Source organism: Drosophila subpulchrella, chromosome 3L, assembly GCF_014743375.2.
Source record: "Drosophila subpulchrella strain 33 F10 #4 breed RU33 chromosome 3L, RU_Dsub_v1.1 Primary Assembly, whole genome shotgun sequence".
NCBI classification, from domain to species: Eukaryota; Metazoa; Arthropoda; class Insecta; order Diptera; family Drosophilidae; genus Drosophila; species Drosophila subpulchrella.
Genome location: NC_050612.1, coordinates 14,506,315 through 14,527,557, shown reverse-complemented (window position 1 = coordinate 14,527,557; position 21,243 = coordinate 14,506,315). Strand labels below are relative to the sequence as shown.

At 43.5% G+C, this 21,243-nt stretch overlaps 1 protein-coding gene across 4 annotated transcripts; it reads left to right on the top strand.

Moving 5' to 3' along the window:
- Nucleotides 1-1,116: 1,116 nt before the first annotated feature.
- On the top strand, nucleotides 1,117-20,631 carry LOC119552507. Of its 4 annotated transcripts, none has more exons than XM_037862120.1 (6): nucleotides 1,117-1,594; nucleotides 14,877-15,447; nucleotides 16,063-16,179; nucleotides 16,576-16,614; nucleotides 17,011-19,585; nucleotides 19,656-20,631. In XM_037862120.1, the coding sequence occupies exons 2-6, from the start codon at nucleotides 15,016-15,018 to the stop codon at nucleotides 20,159-20,161; spliced, it is 3,669 nt and encodes a 1,222-aa protein (XP_037718048.1). In that variant the 5' UTR covers nucleotides 1,117-1,594; nucleotides 14,877-15,015; the 3' UTR covers nucleotides 20,162-20,631. The 4 variants fall into 4 exon arrangements, with proteins under 4 accessions (XP_037718048.1, XP_037718045.1, XP_037718049.1 ...); XM_037862117.1 differs by lacking the exon at nucleotides 1,117-1,594 and adding an exon at nucleotides 12,651-13,125; XM_037862119.1 differs by lacking the exon at nucleotides 1,117-1,594 and adding an exon at nucleotides 13,881-14,493.
- Nucleotides 20,632-21,243: the final 612 nt, after the last annotated feature.

The following is a 21,243-nucleotide window of genomic DNA, read 5'->3' as shown; positions in this document are numbered from 1 at the left end:
ATGACATTTCGTGCTTTAGACTTAATGAAGACCAAATTAAACTGTTTTACTTAAATAGAAATGCGGTGATGCTCAAATTTTTAATTTCGAAATAATATTCTTCTATCCTAACATCCTATCCGAAATATACAAAGGTGTTAAAATATCGTTAGTCTAATCATTATATCGTTAGAAACCTGTTAGGGTTTTTTGGTGAAGCTAAGATCTTTATCGAACTTAGGCTTGAAAGCCCCGTCTAAAATCCAGTAGCATAATATTTTTATATTGAATTAATCTATTTAAATATACGAAGTCTATATGGCCAATATTATCATAGCTGGTGAAAAATCCTATGATCTTATAATTTTGAAAGGCTTAGGCTTGAAAACCCCGGCTAAAATAGAGTAGCTTAATATTTTAGTATGTAATTAATATATTTAAATATATCGCAGTCTATATGGTCAATATAATCATAAGGAAAGGCTTAGGTTTGAAAACCCCGGCTAAAATCCAGTAGCATAATATTATAATATTGAATTAATCAATTTAAACATATCAAAGTCCATGTGGTCAATATTATCATAACTTTTGAAAAATCCTATGATCTTACAATGTTGTATTTTGTGTGTTAGACGAGTTCAGAACTAAGTATGTCCGTGTATTCCGTGCGAAAAAGAGTGGAGGTACTTGCGGTGGTATTCGTGCTGCCCAAGAGATACCTGCGCCCGCGCGCTCACCTTGAATGAAAGTTCTGGCCTGTTGCGCTCAGCGAGGGGGAGAGCGAGAGCGAGATAGGGGCAGTTAGGGAGAAAGAGAAAGAGACGGGTAGAGAGAGCTGAGAGAGCCATGAGATCTGATCAGTGTAAATGGCCGTGCGATCAAGAACCTGAGACACCTGAGCTGCTCTCTACCTGTGCGCTGGTGTGTGTGCGTGTGCCCGTTGGTGTGTTTGAAGAGAAAGAAGAGAGTGCTGGGCGTGCTGGTGTGTGCGTAAGGCCGTGTAATGAAATGCTGAAAAGTCTATCTGTCTGCGCAGTCGCTGCTCTGCCGCTGCCGCTGCCGCTGCCTTCAGAAGCCTCTAACGACATCGACATTGAAGTCGCACCGCGACTCATCCGTAGTTTCAGTTTCCCGTAAGCAACAAAACGATCGAGACATGATTTCGTAAGACGCACGCGTTACTCTTCTACTTGCTTCAAGACAAGGCAAAAAGACCACTGATCCACCAGACTTTACAACATACACCCACCCACTAAAAGTTCTGATATTAGAAGCTCTAACGCCCCTCAAAAGTGATTTGTGTGCATCAAAAATTGACAAAAAGTGACATCCACATTAAGACTGCCCTTAGATATGCAAAATATATTTCCACTAGACCTAAGCAAATTAGTTCAATTCCCCAACCAGTGCATTTGTGTTTAAAAAAATATAGTTTGCTAACTATATTCGAAAAGTTTAAGAATAACAAAGTGTCTATTATAATTGAAACTTAAACAGCCAGCAAGCACTTTTCGGCTTAGGATTGGATTTATTGCGTAATGGATTTAAATTTAGCCGCAACATTAGCAGCAACCTCAACAACACGGAACGGATATGCATTTAAACACTGAACATGGTGAGTACTACTAAATGATTTATCTTATATGGACTTGGCAATTTTTTCCAGGTGCCTTTTTATGGCCCTAAGTCAATTATATAGTTGACAATTTAACGATCATGCTCGTTTATACAATTTGCGAAGGGTTTTTATAACTACAGGCTAGGGTACTGAAGTTGACTTAGTCAAGCAGTTCCCGAAAGTTCTGAAAAGAAAGCTTTCTCCGAAGAGTGTGTCTGTTGTGGAAGCTTCAGGAAATTTTTGGGCGGGATTTTGACAAGTTATCTTAAAAGTTAAGAACAAAAACTTATTGTTCTTTTCCCATAAATTGCATAACTAATCATTATAGTCACTTATCACTAAATCATTTCTGTCAAAATGATGCTTAGTTAATTTCTAATTTCCAGTTAGAACTTTTTTTTAGAAATTCTCTTTTAATTTATTCTTAGATAATTTTTCTTTATTTCAACTTTTTAATTGACATCTTAATTGCTGAGTTCTATTCCTGATTTTCAACTTTTTCTCCACTAAATCTCGCACTCCAGCCACCATAATTTATGACCAGCGTTTAATTTTAACCATGATGTTACACAGCAGCCAGCAACATCTTATTATTCTTACGACCACGAAGAAGACTTTCACATACAATTTATGCTAATCGTACATTTTCAATAGAAAGGTTATATAATAGTACGTCGCACTGGGCGAGAACAAGTTTCCAGCTAAAAGCCCAAAAAAGCGAATTAAAAAAAAAGGTATGATGATTAATTACAGACAGGCTAGAAAAATGGCATAAGCAGCTAAATTTCTTGGCCACAAATGGGAGATGGCAGAATGATGGAGACTGGCATTTCATTAGAAAATCTTATACAAAGCTACCCCTCTCTCCCGACCCTATATATATACATATATATTTAATAATCACATCAGCAATAACAACAATGTGGCACTCACAACACAAATAATTAGACAAAACCAGTTTGGGCTTAAACAAATCGCACAAACAACAAAATGGGGGTAAATACGCCGGCAGAGGGACAGAGAGGGCATTATAGGCTGGACGGGCGTTGGAACGAGATGGCAACAGATAATTGGCGACGTAAGGCAGAAAAACCTTGACTTTGACTTTAAATGACTCGACAACTGATCGCACGCTAACACGCTCCAACAGGCGGCGATAAAAGCAACAACGCCAGCAATAAAATATTGTATAAACAAATAAATTGAAATCGAAATCGAAACGAGATGAATGAACACAGCGAAACGAAACCGAACCAATGAAATCAAAACTCATTGCGAATATTTAATAATACGATTCGAAATCACACGATGATCATTTCAATATCAAGGTCATTAGCAGCTGCAGCTGTCCAAGTTCTGTCGATGGCCACCTGCTCCCACCGAGCCGTCAATCTACTCCTGACTTGATTCCAAATGGCATACGGAATGAGTTATATCTCAATCCCCCCATATATATATAGCTTGGAAACAGCTTGCTTCATTTTGCAATTTAAATGAGCCCCCATCTAAGTTTGTGTATGAAAGCAATTCTTTTGATTCTTCTTACGGCTTTAGCTTCTTCTTCACTTGCTGTTGTTGTTGTTGTGGTTCTTTCTTTTTTGGCACGCATGCCGAGAGTTCATTGACTGTCAGCCACACACTCACACTCAAACACACTTTCCGCCCCACCCCACAAAACAAATGACTTAGGCAACAAACTTGCCTTCATTCGGTTTTCGTTTTCATTTCGAGACCAAGAAGAGGCTGTGTGCGGAAGCGAGACAGGGCGATAGGGAGAGGCCAAGGACCTAGGCCAAGAATTAGAGAATCCCCTCCCCAAGACCCCCCTCGAAAAGTGAATCTGCCGCTTCAGCTAGCAGCAGCAGCAGAGGAAGCCAACGACCAGGAGGGGAAACCAGTTCAGATCGGCTCATCCTTGGGCCAGGGGCTCGGTTTGAGTTTGGGGCAGGTTGCAACAGCCAGCTCCTCTATCTCAGCCACCTCCTCCTGATCCCCGGATTCCCGGATCCCCCCCCAGTGGTACAGGCATCGCACATCGGGAATCATTTGCCGTGAAAAGGGCGTTCAACTGGCAAATGCTCATGGGCACATGGCGTGCTCAACTGAAGCAAGCCAAAGGTTCTTGCACTCATCCAGTTCTTCTCCCACTGCACTGGAAACAAGAGATTAATAAGAGCTCTACCTAAAATTCGAAAAAATATCATTAGAATCGACATAAGAACAGAGGGATTTCATAAAATCGATTAGTTTTATCACTTACATATTTAATATTTTTATACCTTTGTCTAATCTAATTAGTTAGGAATATATCAGGATGTTTCATAACATATCAGTACTTATTACAAAACATTAGTTACCTTAGTTCTTGTAAGAAAAATAATGTTAATGTACTTATAAGTCCCATGGTAACCTATATAACTTTAAATATTTTCAGTTCCCTGTAGTTTAGAGCACTTAATAAACCGAATAGGGTGTTTAAAAACGAATACTCATTGAATTTAATTTTTTTGTACGGTGTTGTTATGCCAGGTCTTCTGCCACTTCTAAGGCCTGATGAAAAGGGAATCAAATCACTCTTACTCTTGGCCAGCTTTTTTTGTTCAGCCAGGGTTATTGACTCGCTCGTGGTCTTACCTTGGGCGGTTCTTTTGCCTTTTGCTTTCTGCGGGAGCTGCATCTTCGGTTGAAATTGTTGCTACCTTGGGACTGGGGATGAGGATGGGGAAGAGGAGGAGCTGCCAAGTCATCCGCGGCAGCTTCCCAGGTAAAAAAAAAGGAAAAAGAAAGACAGCGACTTAAGAGAGCCGCCAAAGAGAACGCCAACGCACAGGTGGGACATACAGGTAGAAAGAAAGAGCGAACCAGGAAGAAAGTGTGGCCAAGCAAAAGAATGGAGCGAAAGAAGTGGCAGCGCAGCAGCAGATGAAAAGAAAACAAGTTCAATGACCGACCTACTCAAGCGCGTTATAACCGAAGCACACACACACACACACTTAGGAGCAAGAGAGAGGAGAGAGCACTTGCGCATGCGCAGAGCTCTAAAACCGAAGCCCAGCCGAAGTTAAAGCCGAAGTTCAGTACGAAGCCGAGTTACGAACCTCACTTGACGTTGAACTTTGCTGCGACAGGTTCTGTGTCAATGTTGTTGTTTTGTTGCCTTTGTCGCCTTTGTTGTTGCTGCTTTGACACTATCGTGTTTAGCTGTAAATGCCCACATTGTTGTTGGTGTCGTTGTCGTTGTCGGCGTTGTTATTGTTTTCTGTGCAACGACTGTGACATTGAGCACTCAGAAAAAAGAATGAGAAAGATATAATATAATATAATATAATCCATTTTTTTTTCTAAGCTTGTTAAAAATCGTTCTCGCTGAAAAAGATCAGAATCAGTAAGAATCGTATGTGGTTATGAAATATTTTAAAATATTTCTTTCAGTGCATTATTAGAAGAACCTACCGATCATTTATGGTCACAGAGGTTGGATAGTGGGGGAGTTAGAACAAAGAGGAAAGGTGGCCCAACTATTTTGTATGTCTCTATGCTTTGTAGTATCGCCTAGGCCCCCCCCCCCCCCCCCCCCCCCCCCCCCCCCCCTATAGAACTGGAAATCAAATTATGCTCATTTACGCGCCATGAATACGTAATCCCACCAATTTACTGGCCCCTCGTAATTTGACTATGACAAAATGGCTTTTTATTAACCTAACGGTACATTCACCGGCTGTACTCCACCTATTACTTTTTCGGTTTTACAGTTTTATGTCGCTGGCCATTAAAAACGTGCTTGGCGTACTTTATGTCTATTTCGCTGGCGGTTAAGTTCACAAAGACACCGCAGAAATGAACTCTGAAGAGGTCTTAATTCTGTAGCTCTAACGAATAGTTTTGCATAATGTCCCTAACAGCGAGACTTCCGGCTTTACCTCTAGTTCATTGTCAACGGTCAATTTGCAATCGAATGCAGCACAACCCCCATAAACAGAGCATGCGTTGCGGAAAATAAAAGAGAGAATTTGGGTTAGAAGAGAATGCAGCGAGAGAGTGGAATGAGAGCTTTGCAATGTCTGCAATGCACTTGCAGAAATTTAGACTTAGATTAGGGAAAATAGATGTGGTATAAGGGTAAGGGAAATGGCTTTCAAATATTATTTAAATTATTATAATAACATCAGAACCTTAGGGAAAATATTATAAAGTATATATATTTATCCAACATTTAAGTTATAATGCTGTATTTCAATGGTACACATGAGATAAGATCCCAAATTTCTAACCCATTGGAGTTTCCTATCAAAGTATTATGTAATTTCCGAAAGTCCTTTGTCCCGAACCTTACACAACATGTTTTGTGTTCTAAAATAAACTGTGTCTGTGGCCTTCTCTGCCCAGACAGAATTGCACAGTTCCAGAGATCCACCCTTCATGTTCCAAGGCCCGAACTCAAAAGTACGAGTCCGAAACTGAACCCGAATCCCTATCGAAGCTCTGCTGAAAAGTGCCGCCCTTGCTGCGCTGCTGCTGCCGCTCTGCTCCTGATGTTGTTGTTATTGTTTCGCACTGGGCGAGTTCAGTGGATGCCAAGTGCAAGTGCCAATAGCAATGGCCTCCACCTCCCGAAAACCTCCCAACCAGCCCCCCAAGAACCCCAGGAACCACCTTGTTTACTGTCTGCAGTCGGCGGGCAGAGAAGCCGGCGTTGCAGCCAACTTCGCTGCCGCATTTGACTGAAAACTGAAGGGAGCTGGCAGCTTTTGCAGCTGCTCGTTATTTCAGTCCTGACTCGGGATGTTAACGCGTTGGGCAGGTCATGTCTCATGGCACAGCCGCGTTGCGTGGACCAAAAACGGCAGAGGAAATCAGCAGGACATCCCGTGCACCACATATTTATATATGTATATATTAGCTGAAAGCTAAAGCTAAAGCCACAAATGTGTTCAATCAGCAATCAGCGAAAAGCGTTAAGAATAGTTCATAGAGTGTGCTTAAGTGCGTTAGTTAAGTGTTAAGTCAATGTATCTAATCAAGTATCCCGAGATACCACCAATTGGTGCAATGTGTTCACACGTCGATCAGCGCAGACCATTATACTTCGATCGCATCTACTTTCGCGACACCTTCGCCAACATCAGTTTCTTCAAGTCGCGCTTAAAAGGCCAACAACAACTGGCCAACACCTGAAACAGAGCCATTAAGACTGAGGCCCTAAACACACAGAGAGACTGAGTTTGAATTGTGCAATAAACGCAAAAAGAGGTAACTAAGGGTTCGGGGGTTCTTAACTGATAGTTATGTTATAGTATCAAATTGTGAAATCATCTTTTGCCTGATTGTGCAAGAATAACCGCATTGAGGTAACCCTAGGTTAGGGTCTTTTTTAGCATAAAATCTACTTTTGCTTTTGTGCTGACCATGTCCTAGCGCACAGGCTCCCTGTGAAAGTTCGCCTCTGCCGACGCAGTTCAACAACCTTTCTCTACACACAGTTCAGTTCAGTTCAGTTCAGTTCAGCCCGGTTCGGCTTGGTGCGGTTCAGTTCAGTAATGCACTCCGCCCCGAGGAACCCAACCGAACCCAACCCAAACCCAAACCCAAACCCAAACCCCATATCCTTATGTCCCAGACACAAACACCAGCCGTTGTCTCTTTCGCTCGCATGGCCTTGGTCGTGGGGCGCTTTTGCTGAATGGGTGGAAAAAATTAAAAGTGAAACTTTGCTGCGCCTGCCTGGGCAGACGATGACGTCGGCGCAGAAGCTCGGCTCAATTGCAGTCTGCAGTCTGCAGTCCGCAGGTCCTTGCCCTCGGCAGCAGCGCAGTCACGACCGAGCGAGGAGTTTCCTGGGAGGATAAGGGGGGCGGGCACAGAGGAGCAGCGGAGTTTTCCACGCTGCACACTGTCAAGTCCACGTTCACGAGAGGACCCAAAAGGAGCTGCGAACCCAGCCCAAGTTTCGCAGGACCTTCGCGTCTGTCTGCTGCCTGCGTCGCTGCCGCTGCCAAAGTGGACTTCTCTGCCACAGCCTCTGCCAAAGTCTCTGCCACAGTCAACGTCATCGTCCTGTGTGTGTTTCGCTTTCCGTATTGGGTGTGTATCCATTATCCCGGGTACGACGACCGTACGTGCCCGGCGGAGTTCATTGAACGCCAGCCGCAGCGCCAGCGATTTATGTATGGAAAGCGAAAAGGATAATGAGCCGAAGTCGACTGAGCTCGAAGCCTGGGCCCTGCCCCAACATTACGGAAAGCACTGGTCAAAACTGGCAAGCCATCCTAACAGTTTTCCATTATTACGGAAGTCAGTGATAGGTACAACATTTTAGTTAAATAGTTTAAATAAAGATCATATAAGTTCCAAAGTTCCCATAAAGGATCTGAATAGATGAGTTGAGGAGCTTGTTTTTATGGGATTGTTTTATCCATCAGTGATATCGCATTTGAGACAATTAAGTATAGACCTATAGATCATTTAGGTTCCAACGTTCCATTATAGGATCTTAAAAAGATTGTTGTAATCTGAAAATGTATGATATTGATTAAAATTATTATTAGTTCGGCACCTACTAGGTGAAATACATTGTATAAATGGTTTTTATGTGATTGTTTTATCCATTAGTGATATTGAATTTTAGGCAATTAAATATAGATCTATAGATCATTTAGGTTCTAAAGATCCATTATACAATCTTTAAAAGATTGTTTTGTCTAAAAATATATGATATTGTTTTCTTATTATTATTGGTTCGGCAACTACTAGGTGAAATACACAAAAATAAATCTTCAAAAGGGTATATTACAGTGATTTTTCCCAGTGTACTCACATCTACATTGATGGCGTCGTCTGGCGTCTGCAAATGCCTGAAAAGGGTCGTTCGCCTTTTCTGTTGTCTGGCCCTTATTTTTGTTGTATTTGTTTTTTTTCTCTGCCCTGTGCGAGTGTGTTTTTTTTTACTTTGACTTTTTTGTTGTTGTCATGGTCTGGCAACCAATCTGCCCCGCCCCCTTTTTGCCAATGGGAGGCAGACACTGGCTGCTCCTTTGTCGAATTTATGCGCATTTTCAATCGCTTTGTCGTAGGTCGTGTTTGTTGTCGTTCCGTTCGGAACTGTCGTCAAGGTAATGTGTCGCCCACAGGATTATGGATTTAAGCCGCTTCCCATCGACGTGTCCTGATCCCACTGTCTGCCACAAAGAGGTGTCCTCAAAGGATATATCTTTTGCGATTCCTGGTCGGCTGGATTGGCAACTTAAAAGTTCTCCACTTTTAATTGTTGTTCAGCCTGTGGGGCTTATTGATTTTCGCCACAGGACAAATGGTAGTTTCTTGTTCTTTTTCCTTTTTTTTTCCTTTTTTCTGGTAGCCATGACATCATCAGCAACATCATTTGGCTGCAGTTGAATTTGCATTGCCTCATCGTGGCTGCGCCTCTGCCTGCGTCGACGTCGACGTCTGAGTCTGGGTAAAAAGCATTTGACCTTTGGGTTCGTTAACCCTTTTGTACACTAGATGATGTAAGCCACCGCGCAGGAGGTCTTAAAATACAAGTTGAAAATAAATATTTGCCACTTACCTACTGTATCTCCTAAAACACTTAAAGATAGCAAGCACTATAAAACGGAAATGCCCTTGTATCTATTGCCAATCTAAATTTCAAAGCCTAATCATTTCTAATTAAACAGCAAACAAACACATTTACATTTATTATATCAAGAACAACAATAGCTACACTAACAATATCATGCAAATGGAAAACTTTCACTGCGCAATAGGGCGAAAATTGCCAACTGATAAGGTAGCAAAGTGCAAACCAAAAGCTTAACGAAGCTAAAAAATAAACACTCGAAACGTAAACTGCATTGATAAGAAGAATGCTGGGAAAAAAGGGGGAAAAGGGCCACAAAGGTGGCTTCCCCCCTTGAAAATAGCACTTCATTTATGATTATTTGACCTGCGTCAAAGCAAAATGGAGAATATATATGTAATCAGCAACCAAGTCAAGGGCAAAACCTAAGTAAACAGAAATAATAGAAAAACAATAAAAAAGTTATATTGATTTATTATCATTTACAAAGGCAGCAGTAAAAGTTGGAAAAACAATTAGTCAAACACAAAAAGATAATTCAGTAGAGCAGCAACCAACCAAATTATATAACAAAAGTATAAAAGGGGATATTTAAATTTAAATTGTTAAGAGTATATCTTAAATGATCTTGACATGTTATTCCAATAATCTTGTTCTTCACTCCAGATAATTTAATATGCAAATTGAAAAACGAAAATCAAACACATGGCACATTTATTTCAATTATAAGCCTCAACAATAAAATGAATGAACTTAATTCTGGGGAATTGTTTAATTAAGTACTTTCGTTTTTGCATGTGCCTTTGGAGATTTTGCATTGAATGTACAAAATGCTTTCATTTATCATTTGTTTATTTAATATACTTTCGCTTTTATTTTTGTTGTTTTTAAAATTGATTTATAATTTACGATTATTAACTGCCAAAATCGCAAACGACTTGACTGTACAGTGGGCATTGGTTAAGTGTTTTTCGGAGTGGGAGCGGTTCAATCGCCTTTTCTCACTCTCGCTTGTGGGGTGGGAATTGCACTCGTTTTTGCACATGCGCAAATCCCAGTAATGCCAGCAACAAAAACAAAAGAATGCACAATATTTTCAAGGTTAAAGTGCAACGAAACCGCAACACAATATCTAACCAAAGGGAGAAAAGGGGGTGGATTATGAGTGGGTGGTGGCCGAATCACAGAATCTCACCAGCATAAAAATATAAATAACTGGCATACCTTTTGTTCGGTGTCCTTGAAATGCTGATATTAATTTCACAGCACTGTGATTAGATAATCACCTGAACACACCCACTGTGCATCCCCCCCCCCCCCCTCCCCCTATTTATTTTTTGCAATGCGGATGAGTGAGACGAATGCGGCAATTTTTGTTGTTTTCGCATTCAATTCGCATGCACATTCTCGACTTGTGACTCAAGGTTATGATGATGATGATGATGCTCTAGCCAAACGCCCCACCCACCGCCACCCCCTTTGTACCCTTTTCCGCTGAAAAGCTCACACAAATTATTATTACACAGACAGAAAGAGAGAAAGAGAAGGAGAACGAGAAAGAGCCAGAGAGAGACAAACAAATAGCTCGCAATTTTATTTTATCAGCTGCCCCACCTCACCACCCCCTTCGTTTCGTTTTTCGCTTTTCGTTTCGTTTTGCATGCACATAAAACTAAATGCGAACTCCCCGCTTTTCCCCCCCCCCATTTTCCACCCCTTAACATTTTACATTTCCGGGTTGTGCCCTCTCCATCGCGCATACCCTGTACTACTCATTGAATCATCTCGGCCAACAATGGAAAATATAGATTAACTGCGGGTAATATCGGGAACTAGATACACATAAAAGCAAAGCGAATCCCAGGCTAAAATCGTTGTAATCGCCTCGAAAGTGTGGCGAATTCGATGTCATAATAGATCGGGCCTTGGGAGAACATCTAAGAATGTGTAAACAGAAATTCTACAATTCCTGGTTCCGCCTTTGATAGGTATTATTGCTTAGATTACCAGAAATACCCGGGCAAATAATAAATAAATTGATTGTTAACTGAATTAAACCAGTTTTTTGTGGAATGTGATGGGGTTTTTAAGAACTAAAAATTTTTAGTAAGCTTAAACATTAAATAATAAATTTAAAAAATAATTATAAACATAAAATAAAAAAAACCTTTAAGAATGATTGAATGCGCTTTTTATAAAATATTTTTTCTTAAATATATTTTTTTTTAAATCAATCCCATTAGAACCCCTTTAATTTTTTCTGACACCTTAAAGCCCCCTTTTGCAAAACTTCCCTGCCTGGCATATGGCTTAATAATAAATATTTACATTACACTTGAAAAAATACATCGTTAAATTTGTTTATTCATCGAAACTACTTAGCTCCGGTGATTTCCTACTTAGATAGAGTGAGATGGCGAGCAGTTTATGACTGGCAGAGTGCAGTTATCAGCTGAACGTGCACATACATATAGGTACCATATTCGTATATATGGATAGTGCGGTTAGTACAGTTCACTTTGTCCTTGAGCGAACGATTCCAAGCGGTAGGCGGGACCCCATTTGGGGTTCTGTGCTGTACTATTCTATTATGTTTCGGTTAGAATCTCTTTCCGCATTGCAATTTGATAAAGATCGATGCCTGGCGAGAGCATGGGGAGCTTCGCGGAAGTTTTTCTTTCGTTTCACTGGGGGCACTCGGCATACATGGCGTATGCGCAATGTGGCTGAGCTCTTATCACGGGTCGTCGGCGTTCAAGTTGAATGTTGAATGTTGAACGCTGAATGCTGAGTGCTACTGACCAATTGCCTCTCGCTCTGCCGCTTTATTGCATTTTTATGATTATATGTCTTGGTCTGTGTACGTTATTTATTTTTAATTTCGCTAGCGTCGAGTGTGTGTCCTTCAAATGCAATTGTGCGATGATTAGAAACGCAAAGCGCCAAACGATTTTTACTTTTTGTTTCTAATGTCTAACTTGTGTGCCGATGTCTGTGTGCAGCTGTTTATTTTCATTTTCACAGCGATAGCGAAAAGCTTTTTGGCGCGCTATCTGCAGTTTTACTTACACGATTGCAGTTTGTTGATTTAACTATAATATTGTTGATTTTCGTACGGTATGCATGACAAGACTTTCGACTTCCTAGTCTGCCGAACGCATCTGTAAATTGCGCCAAGGGTTGCCCCACCCTCTCGCTCGCTCTCTCTTAAAATCGAAAGTATCTTGTAGAACCCACTAGCGTATTTCTTCCTCATTTCGTCTGCATATTTTTGGCTGACGGCGCCAACTGGCAAAAACCCACACACAAAATCAGAATAAAAGATCACAGACAAGGGATGGGGAAATCACGAGCAGCCAGAAATCACTTTCTGCAGATCGTTTTCGCACATTTCCGCACTCGCAGAACAGAACCGAATCAAAATGCAGTTCGCAAGTGCAAGTGCAAGTGCATTAGGTGCATCATTCAGGCACAATTACACATACCGACATCGAGATTCACATAGTCGGTAGTGTTGCAATTTTGCATCCGTGTCGCTTTTGATCGCCGGGGCTCGGAAAAATCGTATTCGTATTTCGCATTCGCATTTCGCATTCTACGTGCGTGCAGTTCGACGAGCGGTCGGGATCAGAGCCAAATTGGTAGCTCCTTTTTAGCCACTTGAGCGGTTTACCGGGGGAGTTGACCACGTATATGGTTCATATATAGCCGTATTTATTGTTCATCTATCTATACAGATTGGGTGAGTCCACAGCAATCCCCCCCCCACGAATGGCCATCAAAGTGAACTTCCTGGTTATGCGATTGCACTCAACTTGATTGGGGGGCGCGATATCACTTTGAAATAATGGTTGGGCTTAACGGACCGATAAGAACGAGAGTTCCTGGTATTTCCTGCCGTTTCCATCAGGGATCTGATGAGGGAAGTCCCTATTTAGATCAAGCGAAATACGTAAGTTTGCTGTTGAATTTATTGTATTTATTCAAGATGGGGCTTAAGGACAACTTCCTGTATTTATTTCCTGATTGCTATATTTAGATTATTTTATTTAATTGAGAGTAGGTTTATATATCATATTTATATTCTTAGGGTTTTGTGCTTCTAATTATACTTGTTAATTGTTGAAGGATGTTTTTAATTTCCTTCATATTTTATTTAATCATCATTGACCAAGAAGTGTAATACAAATACACTTGAGTTCTCTCTATTAATTTATGTAATCACAATAAAGTGATCACGCAATTTCTTGTGTCCCAAAGGAGAGCCCCTCAAAACCACCCCAACGAAACTTCGCCATTTCTAGGAATAAAACCGAATGGCCAGCCTTGCACAATAAATTCATGATTGCGCAGCTGAAAATGTCCGAAAAGGAAATAAAAAAAATATGCAAGAAAACCAACATTTTAAATTGTCGACAAGCAACCACCAATAAACCACGGCTGCAACCACTAGCCGCACCACCGCACCACCGAGCCACCGAGCGAGAAGCTTTCGCCAGAAAGCGTTTTCACAACCCTCTCTATCTGTGAACTTTCCGAGCGGGAAATTGAGAATCTTTTATGGGGATGCGTTCGTATTGCACTGAAAACTGTATTGGTGCAATGCCGGCTGCTGTCTGTGTATTGGTGCGGCCGTGCGTGTGTGTGGGTGAGTGCAATTTCGAGCTTTTTTGGGGTCTATGCCGGTTGGATGTGGGTCAGTAGTAGGAACTCTCGGTTGGCGGCGTCAACGTTTCCCTGGCTCTTCTTCACAAAAATACACAAAAACTGCAACCGAAAAGCAAATCCAAAAAACAATCTTATAAATATTCACATCAATCTTAGTGCGTTTTTTTTAAGTAGTTGTCGTTACCGCAAATGCATTTGATTTTAATTTCCGCCTGGAGAATTTAGAGGAAAAGCTGAATGTCGCAGTGCGAATGAGAATGCTGGCCGGGCAGCAGGAGGTCCGCCGTAGATTGTCAAGCCAAGCCGGACAGCCGGAAAATTATTCCGGGGCAGGCGGCAGGCCACACGGCGTATGCGTAACGAGAGAACGAAACAGAAAGTGATGCGTAATTTGCGGGCCAAAGCAACACAAAAATTTCAAATTAAAAGCAAAATACCGAGTATCAGTGCAAGGAGGAACGGCAACAGCTAAATAAAACAAGCCACATTCAATTAGCAGCTCTATAATAATTAAGAACCCCAAGAAAAACAACAAGGGTTACCTATATTTGAAATAAGTTTCAAAAGCAATGTAGTGGGAATCCAATGCAAATGCAGAACGAGAGTACAAAGCGCAGCAAACGGCAGCCAAATGAGGAGGAGAATAATTGAAGTGAGTTGTCTTCGAGGAATTTTCATTTAATTTTCCCAACCGGTGAGGTGGAGGGGTGGCTTGTGGCTTGGGTGGTTATGCCCCTGAACGTGAACGTGTAACCTCCACTGAGGCCTTAATCTTGAACTGCACCACCAGCCATCCTCCCCTTTTTGGATGACCCCTTCACTCGCTACTCGTCGCCGTTTTGTAGTTAGCTTTTTGCAGTGACGATAACACGAATGCAACACTGTGAAAATTCAGAGGAGCTTTTCACGGGGTGGGGTGGCGAGCGAGGGGGTGGTTAGATTCAGGTATAGAGGGTGATAGGCGCCTCTATTTATAGCGCCAAATTATGTCTATATTTAAAACGTATTTTTCCCCCTTCCTTTGTGCCATTCCAGATCAAGTAAAACTTCAAACACAAACAACTAGCAGAATAAGCAGCAACCACTGAACCCCCTATATATATATATATACTTATATATGTATAAACCAGCATATATATAGCGTTAGCTGAGCAACAATCTAGCTATAGTCGCCATGCATGGACATCACAACCACAACCATCTGCAGCAGCAGCAGCCACAAAATCCGCAGGATCAGCAGCCGGGAGCCATCATGAAGGCAGCCAGCCATCCGCCCCACCACCCACTCAGCCACCCACATCCGCACCAGCAGCAGCATCCCCATGCCCAGCCACATCCGCATCCGCATCCCCATCCGCATCCACATCCGCACCACAAGCTGTCGGCGAGAAGGGCGCGCAGTCGCAGTCGAAGTCGCAGTCCATCGCCGGATGGCAATCAGGATTACGATGTGACCAGGATGCGGGAGGAGGACTTCCAGCGGCTGGCCGTCTACCTGGTGCCGGATGTCCAGGCGGAGCGGGGACTGCCCAATCGGGCGGACAAAACGCTGCCGCGCAGCCTGACGCTCAAGTCATCCATGGTCTACTCAACGCCAAATGTTAAGGTAAGGAATAGTAACCTTTTTATACCCTTGCAGAGGGTATTATGATTTCAGTCAGAAGCTTGCAACGCAGTGACGTTTCCGACCCCATAAAGTATATATATTCCTGATCAGCGTTACTGGACGTCTGTCCGTCTGTCCGTATGTCCGTCTGTCCGTCCGTTTCTACGCAAACTAGTCTCTCAGTTTTAAAGCTATCGGGCTGAAACTTTCCCAAAAGTCTTATTTCTTTTGCAGCTAGTATATAAGTCGGAACCAGCCGGATAGGACAACTTTATCTTATAGCTCCTATATGAATAATCGGAAACAAAATTTTAAAAAATCATATCTTTGGTGTTTTTTTGTTTTTCGGAAATAACATTTTTTAATTAGTTCTGAATTTCGAATTTAATTTTATCAAAATCGGACGACTATATCATACAGCTCTCATACTATAGGGAATATAATTTTTTGTATTTTTCAGAACTTCGAATTAAATTTAATAATTATAACTGCAAGGGTATATAAACATCGGCTTGCCGAAGTAAACTCCCTTTCTTGTCTAAACAATAAATTGCATATAAATTGCAAATACACCAAATCTAACCCCTATTTCCCTATTATTTATTTTATTTCCAGACTGAAGGAGTTTGGAGCAGCGGGGTCATCCCACGTGGCACTCGCTTCGGCCCATTCGAAGGCATTCCAACCTCAAACTATCCCAATGATAAGAACAAGGCGCGCTATTTCTGGCGGGTAAGCATCCTCATCTCTCTAAATGCTTCATTCGATGAAGGGTTAAGCATCTGTTGTGGGCTTTCAATTCACTTGCATCTTTTATTTGCCTTTGTTTTTGGTCACAACACCTCCGAAAAACAAGAGGTCTAAATGTTGCCCCAAATAAGTCATAAGAAATCACCTAAAACATGCTTCCACCATTCCAATCATCCAGCCAAAAAAAAAAAAAACATGCAGCTAACCAACTCGTTTCTCTTTAATTTTTATTTCATGTGATCTAATCTAAAACCATCCCAAAAATTACCCAACCAAAATGAACACAAATATGTATAACCATAAAAAAAAAACCGAACATAAATTCAAAATTTAATTTTGCATTTTGGAAAAACATTCGATTTGATTGTGGTTAATCAGGTGCAGGGAACACGCCACATAACCTACGGGAATATTAAGGTACCACTCACGATTTATGCTTTCTTTGATTTGTATTTGTTGTCTTTAACCTTTAAACTCTACACCAGCTTTCCCAACTAATCCCGAAATCAGCACAAACTCTTTTTCTAACTATCCTTGCACTGCTCTAAAAACTTGATGTGTTTTAAAAATTATAGAATATAAAAGAAATTCTCTCAAGATCGTAATAAAAATATATGTAAATAGAAAATTTAAAGATGACTTTTATATATCTAAGATATTTAATAAACACATCCCTACTATCTATTTTCCTTGTAGTATGTTCTTTGTTTGTTCTTCCTTGTTGTGCGTCTTGTGTCGTTATCTTTTCCGTTTATAACTCTCCAGAATAAGTCTAAATTCCCCCATCTTCCTGCTCTTTCTTTGCTTCTGTAGATCTTCAAGGACGATGACTACTATTATCTGGATGGCTCGGATCGCTCGCAATCCAATTGGATGCGCTATGTGGCGTCCGCCTACAGTCTGTCCGTGATGAATCTGGTGGCGTGCCAGCACCAGGAGAACATCTATTTCTACACCACCCGCGACATTCTGCCCAACGAGGAGCTGATGGTGTGGTACTGCAAGGACTTCGCCAGTCGTCTGGGCTACGATGTGGATCCCGAGACGACGATCTTTGGGGCCTGCAAGCAGGCGGTGGAGGCGGAGGAGGAGGTCGATGAGGAGGAGGAGGAGGCGGAGGGGGAGGATGGCAAGCCGCGATACTCGATGCCTGCCCCGGAAATTCCCGCCGATGTGGCCGTGAGTCACATTACCTACGTCATGGGTCTCCATCTGCCTGTGGGAGCGGGAAATGGTGCGGCGAACGGTGCGGTTTCCGTTTCCGGTGCCACGCCTCCACCACCCAGTGCCACCCAATGCTGCCGCCGCTCCAGTCCACCCGCCCATGTCAGCACCACCACCGCCGCTTGCAACTCCCACCACCCGCACATCCAGCATGGTCGCCACGCTTCCGTGATCATCGGCCAGGATCGATCGCCTTTGGCCAGCAGCGACAAGGACACGGCGGGCTCACCCCTCTCCGGCCTGGATCACCAGATGACACCGCAGGATGGCAGCGTGAGATCGGTGCGTTCGGATGAGGGCTACCACAGCAACGAGTGCCACGAGGATGGACTCACGCCACCCGAGGATTCCAGCGACAGCGAGAGTGAGCACAACTATGTGCTGGACTGTTCGAAGAAGGCGATTGCCCCCAAGGAGACGGTGATTGCCCAGGCCCAGAAGCCTAGCAGTTCGCCCCCGGCAGTGGTTATGGCCAACACCACCACCAGTGCGATCAATAGCCATAGTTCGCCAGCGGCCACGCCAATTTGTGAGACGGACAAGAATGAGTACAGGAAGTTCAAGGTGAAGATGCCGCTGAAGTATGAGTTCAAGAACAAGAGCTGCGTGAAACAGGAGCCCAGTCTGAAGGAGGTGGATCAGGAGATGTCCCTGCCGCAGGAGGAGGAGGAGGAGCAGGTGATGCATCCGGAACCCGATTCCATTTGCCCCTCGACCACCACCCATCTGGGCGATGAGCATATGCTGATGATGGACAGGGAGCGGGAAAGGGAGAGGCAGAGGGATAGGGAGCAGGAGAGGATTCAGGAGCGAGAACAATCCAATCAGCAGCCCGCCTCCTCCACGGTCATTGTCCTGGAACACAATTCCGGTGGCCAGGCCCGCACCATTGTCCCACTGAGCAAACCCTACTACGAGCCAGATCCGCCGGGAGAACGCTATCTGCGATTTGGCCAGCCCTCGTCGAGCATCCTGGAGACCATCCTGACGAGCCAACATCGTTTGGAGGCGGCTGCAGCGGCGGCAAATGCCTGTAGGCAGGCCAATGCGGCCACGCCCCCACCCACTTCGCCCACGGAGATGGCCTACAGCTACAAGAAGTCCCAGCGATATGGCAATGCCGTGAGTCCGGACAGCAGCTCCAATCTGGGCCAGAATCCCGAGCAGCTCTCCTCGTCGACCGTGGTGGTGGGTGAGCAGGAAATGACCAGGGCCACCTTGATCAAGGGGGAGTGCTCGCCACCACCGCCCAGCCACCATCATCACAACGTGATCTTCTCACCCTCGAGACATGCGGCCTATTTGGGAGCTGGCGAGGCGGGTGGTCACTCACCAAGTCCCGGCTATCCTGGTTATCCCCACTACGGAGCAGCGGCCACCTCGACCTTCCACTCGCCACCGCACAGTTCCCATTCGCCCTTCGATCGCCAATCGAATGCCTCGAGTGGAGCGGGCTCTGCATCCAATTTGCATTTGTTGCAGACCAGCACCCAGATGCTGAACCATCCGCTGATGCAGCCGCTCACCCCGCTGCAACGCCTGTCGCCCCTGAGGATCTCACCGCCCAGCAGCCTGAGTCCCGATGGCAACTCCTGTCCCCGCAGTGGCAGCCCCCTGAGTCCCAATTCCCTGGCCTCCAGGGGCTACCGATCGCTGCCCTATCCGCTGAAGAAAAAGGATGGCAAGATGCACTACGAGTGCAATGTGTGCTGCAAGACCTTCGGGCAGTTGAGCAACCTCAAGGTGCATTTGAGGACCCATTCCGGCGAAAGACCCTTCAAGTGTAATGTGTGCACGAAGAGCTTCACCCAGTTGGCGCACCTGCAGAAGCATCACCTGGTGCACACGGGCGAGAAACCGCATCAGTGCGACATTTGCAAGAAGCGATTCTCGAGCACTTCCAATCTGAAGACCCATTTAAGGCTTCACAGTGGCCAGAAACCATATGCCTGTGATCTGTGCCCCCAGAAATTCACACAGTTTGTGCATCTCAAGCTGCACAAGAGATTGCACACGAATGACAGGCCGTATGTGTGCCAGGGATGTGACAAGAAGTACATCAGTGCATCGGGTTTGAGGACACACTGGAAGACCACCAGCTGCAAGCCCAACAATCTGGAGGAGGAGCTGGCCATGGCCGCAGCGGCCACCTCGGAGTGTTTGGGTGGGTTTTACTAGAAGAGTTTTTAAAGTGACCTCCAACTAATAAGTACCCTTTGTTTTTTTTCCATTAGATAAAGACCATCCCGAACCGGACTCCCGAGAAGCCTACGAGCAGCTGACCCAGCACATGCATCCTGCAGTGCATCCGGGATTGAGGCATCTCTCAAACGGAGGTCAATCGCCACCACGATTGATACCCCTGGGCAATCACATGGCGCCGCAGCAGCAACAGCAGTCGCATCAGCAGCAGCAACATCAACAGCCACCGCCCCACCTGCTGATGGCTCAGCATTCGGTGGGTCCGGCACCCATGCTCCTGACCACCGCCAGCCAGTTGCCACCACCGCCGCCGCACCACCAGCAGAATTCGCCCAGCCGCCTGCTGCAACATGGCCACCCACATCCGTTGCAAATGCAGCAGCAACAGCAACAGCAGCAGCAGCAACACTCGCCCAAGGGACTCAAATCCCTGCCAGAATCGGGGGTGTATCTGCATGGTCAGCATGTGCAGGCCCAGGAGAGCAGGCCATCGGTCATCGAGTCCTCCAACCAGCCCATGATCATCGAATGCACGTAGGAGATGTGTGTCATGGTATACCATATAAAAACAAGGACGAGCTGCAGACCAGAGGAAGTGATGGAATCCAAGTGCAATAAAATCAAATAGAGTTAAGAACAGACAGACAGACGATACCCCCCAAAAAAAAAAGCAGCACAAGTAAACGTAACGGTATTATTATATAGTTGTATATAGTTCAAGACTTCCCCGTAAATTTTTGATCCCCACGCCCCCCCCTTAAACTGAAATTGAAAACTCATTTTCGCGCTATGAAAACTAGATCTCACCAATTGGCAATCCCATGAATTCTTCTTCTCATCATTATCAGCATGGCAGGAGAGCACTAAAGGCATATTATTTTTGATAAATATTTTATATATATACACCGTACATATGAAAGGACGTGTAGAAATTGGTTAACAGGAAGGCGATTGTTAATGGGAGAATAAATGGAGCCGGCAGCAGAAGAGAATTTTGCGGAAAACTGAGAACGAGAGAGAAAATGCATTTAGATTTGACTTTCGATGATTTTCCAGTTCTGATTTGTTCTCTCACCCTCTCTGTTTGTTTGTTTGTTTGTTTGTTTGTTGAGGCGCGCACCTTTAGACGTAGATTACACAAAAAAAGTTAAAAGTTAAAGCATAAATAAGGATACATTTACACATACAATACATAGATTCAAGTTGCCTTATTTGAATTTCGTTAGCACTGAGACCCGCGATAAGACAGTAACCGAAAACATTTGCTTAGAGTCGATCATCTCTGGACAGTAAGAACAGATGCGAGAAGCTTATATACGTATTTTATATATGAATATATCATTATTATACATACGAATATATATATATTTATATGTATTTTATTAAATATACACAACCGGAACAGCAGCAACAAACAAATGATAGCAAAACTGTACATAGAAGGAAACCTTATTTCGGCATCTGTTGAACTAGTATCGCCTAGCTATAGATAATTACGTAGACCACTAGGGATTACCATTACCATTATCATTATTATGATTACTATGATTATTACGAAAAAAGAACATATTATATAAAAACTAAGCAACAAACGAAAAAAAAAACGTAAAGAAAACTTAG

Excerpts from the sequence above, each read along its gene's own strand:
- LOC119552507 (XM_037862120.1), top strand. The coding sequence starts at position 15,016 with ATGCATGGACATCACAACCACAACCATCTGCAGCAGCAGCAGCCACAA. Across the intron at positions 15,448-16,062 it reads ACTCAACGCCAAATGTTAAG|ACTGAAGGAGTTTGGAGCAG; the intron begins GTAAGGAATAGT and ends TTTTATTTCCAG. Across the intron at positions 16,615-17,010 it reads TAACCTACGGGAATATTAAG|ATCTTCAAGGACGATGACTA; the intron begins GTACCACTCACG and ends TTGCTTCTGTAG.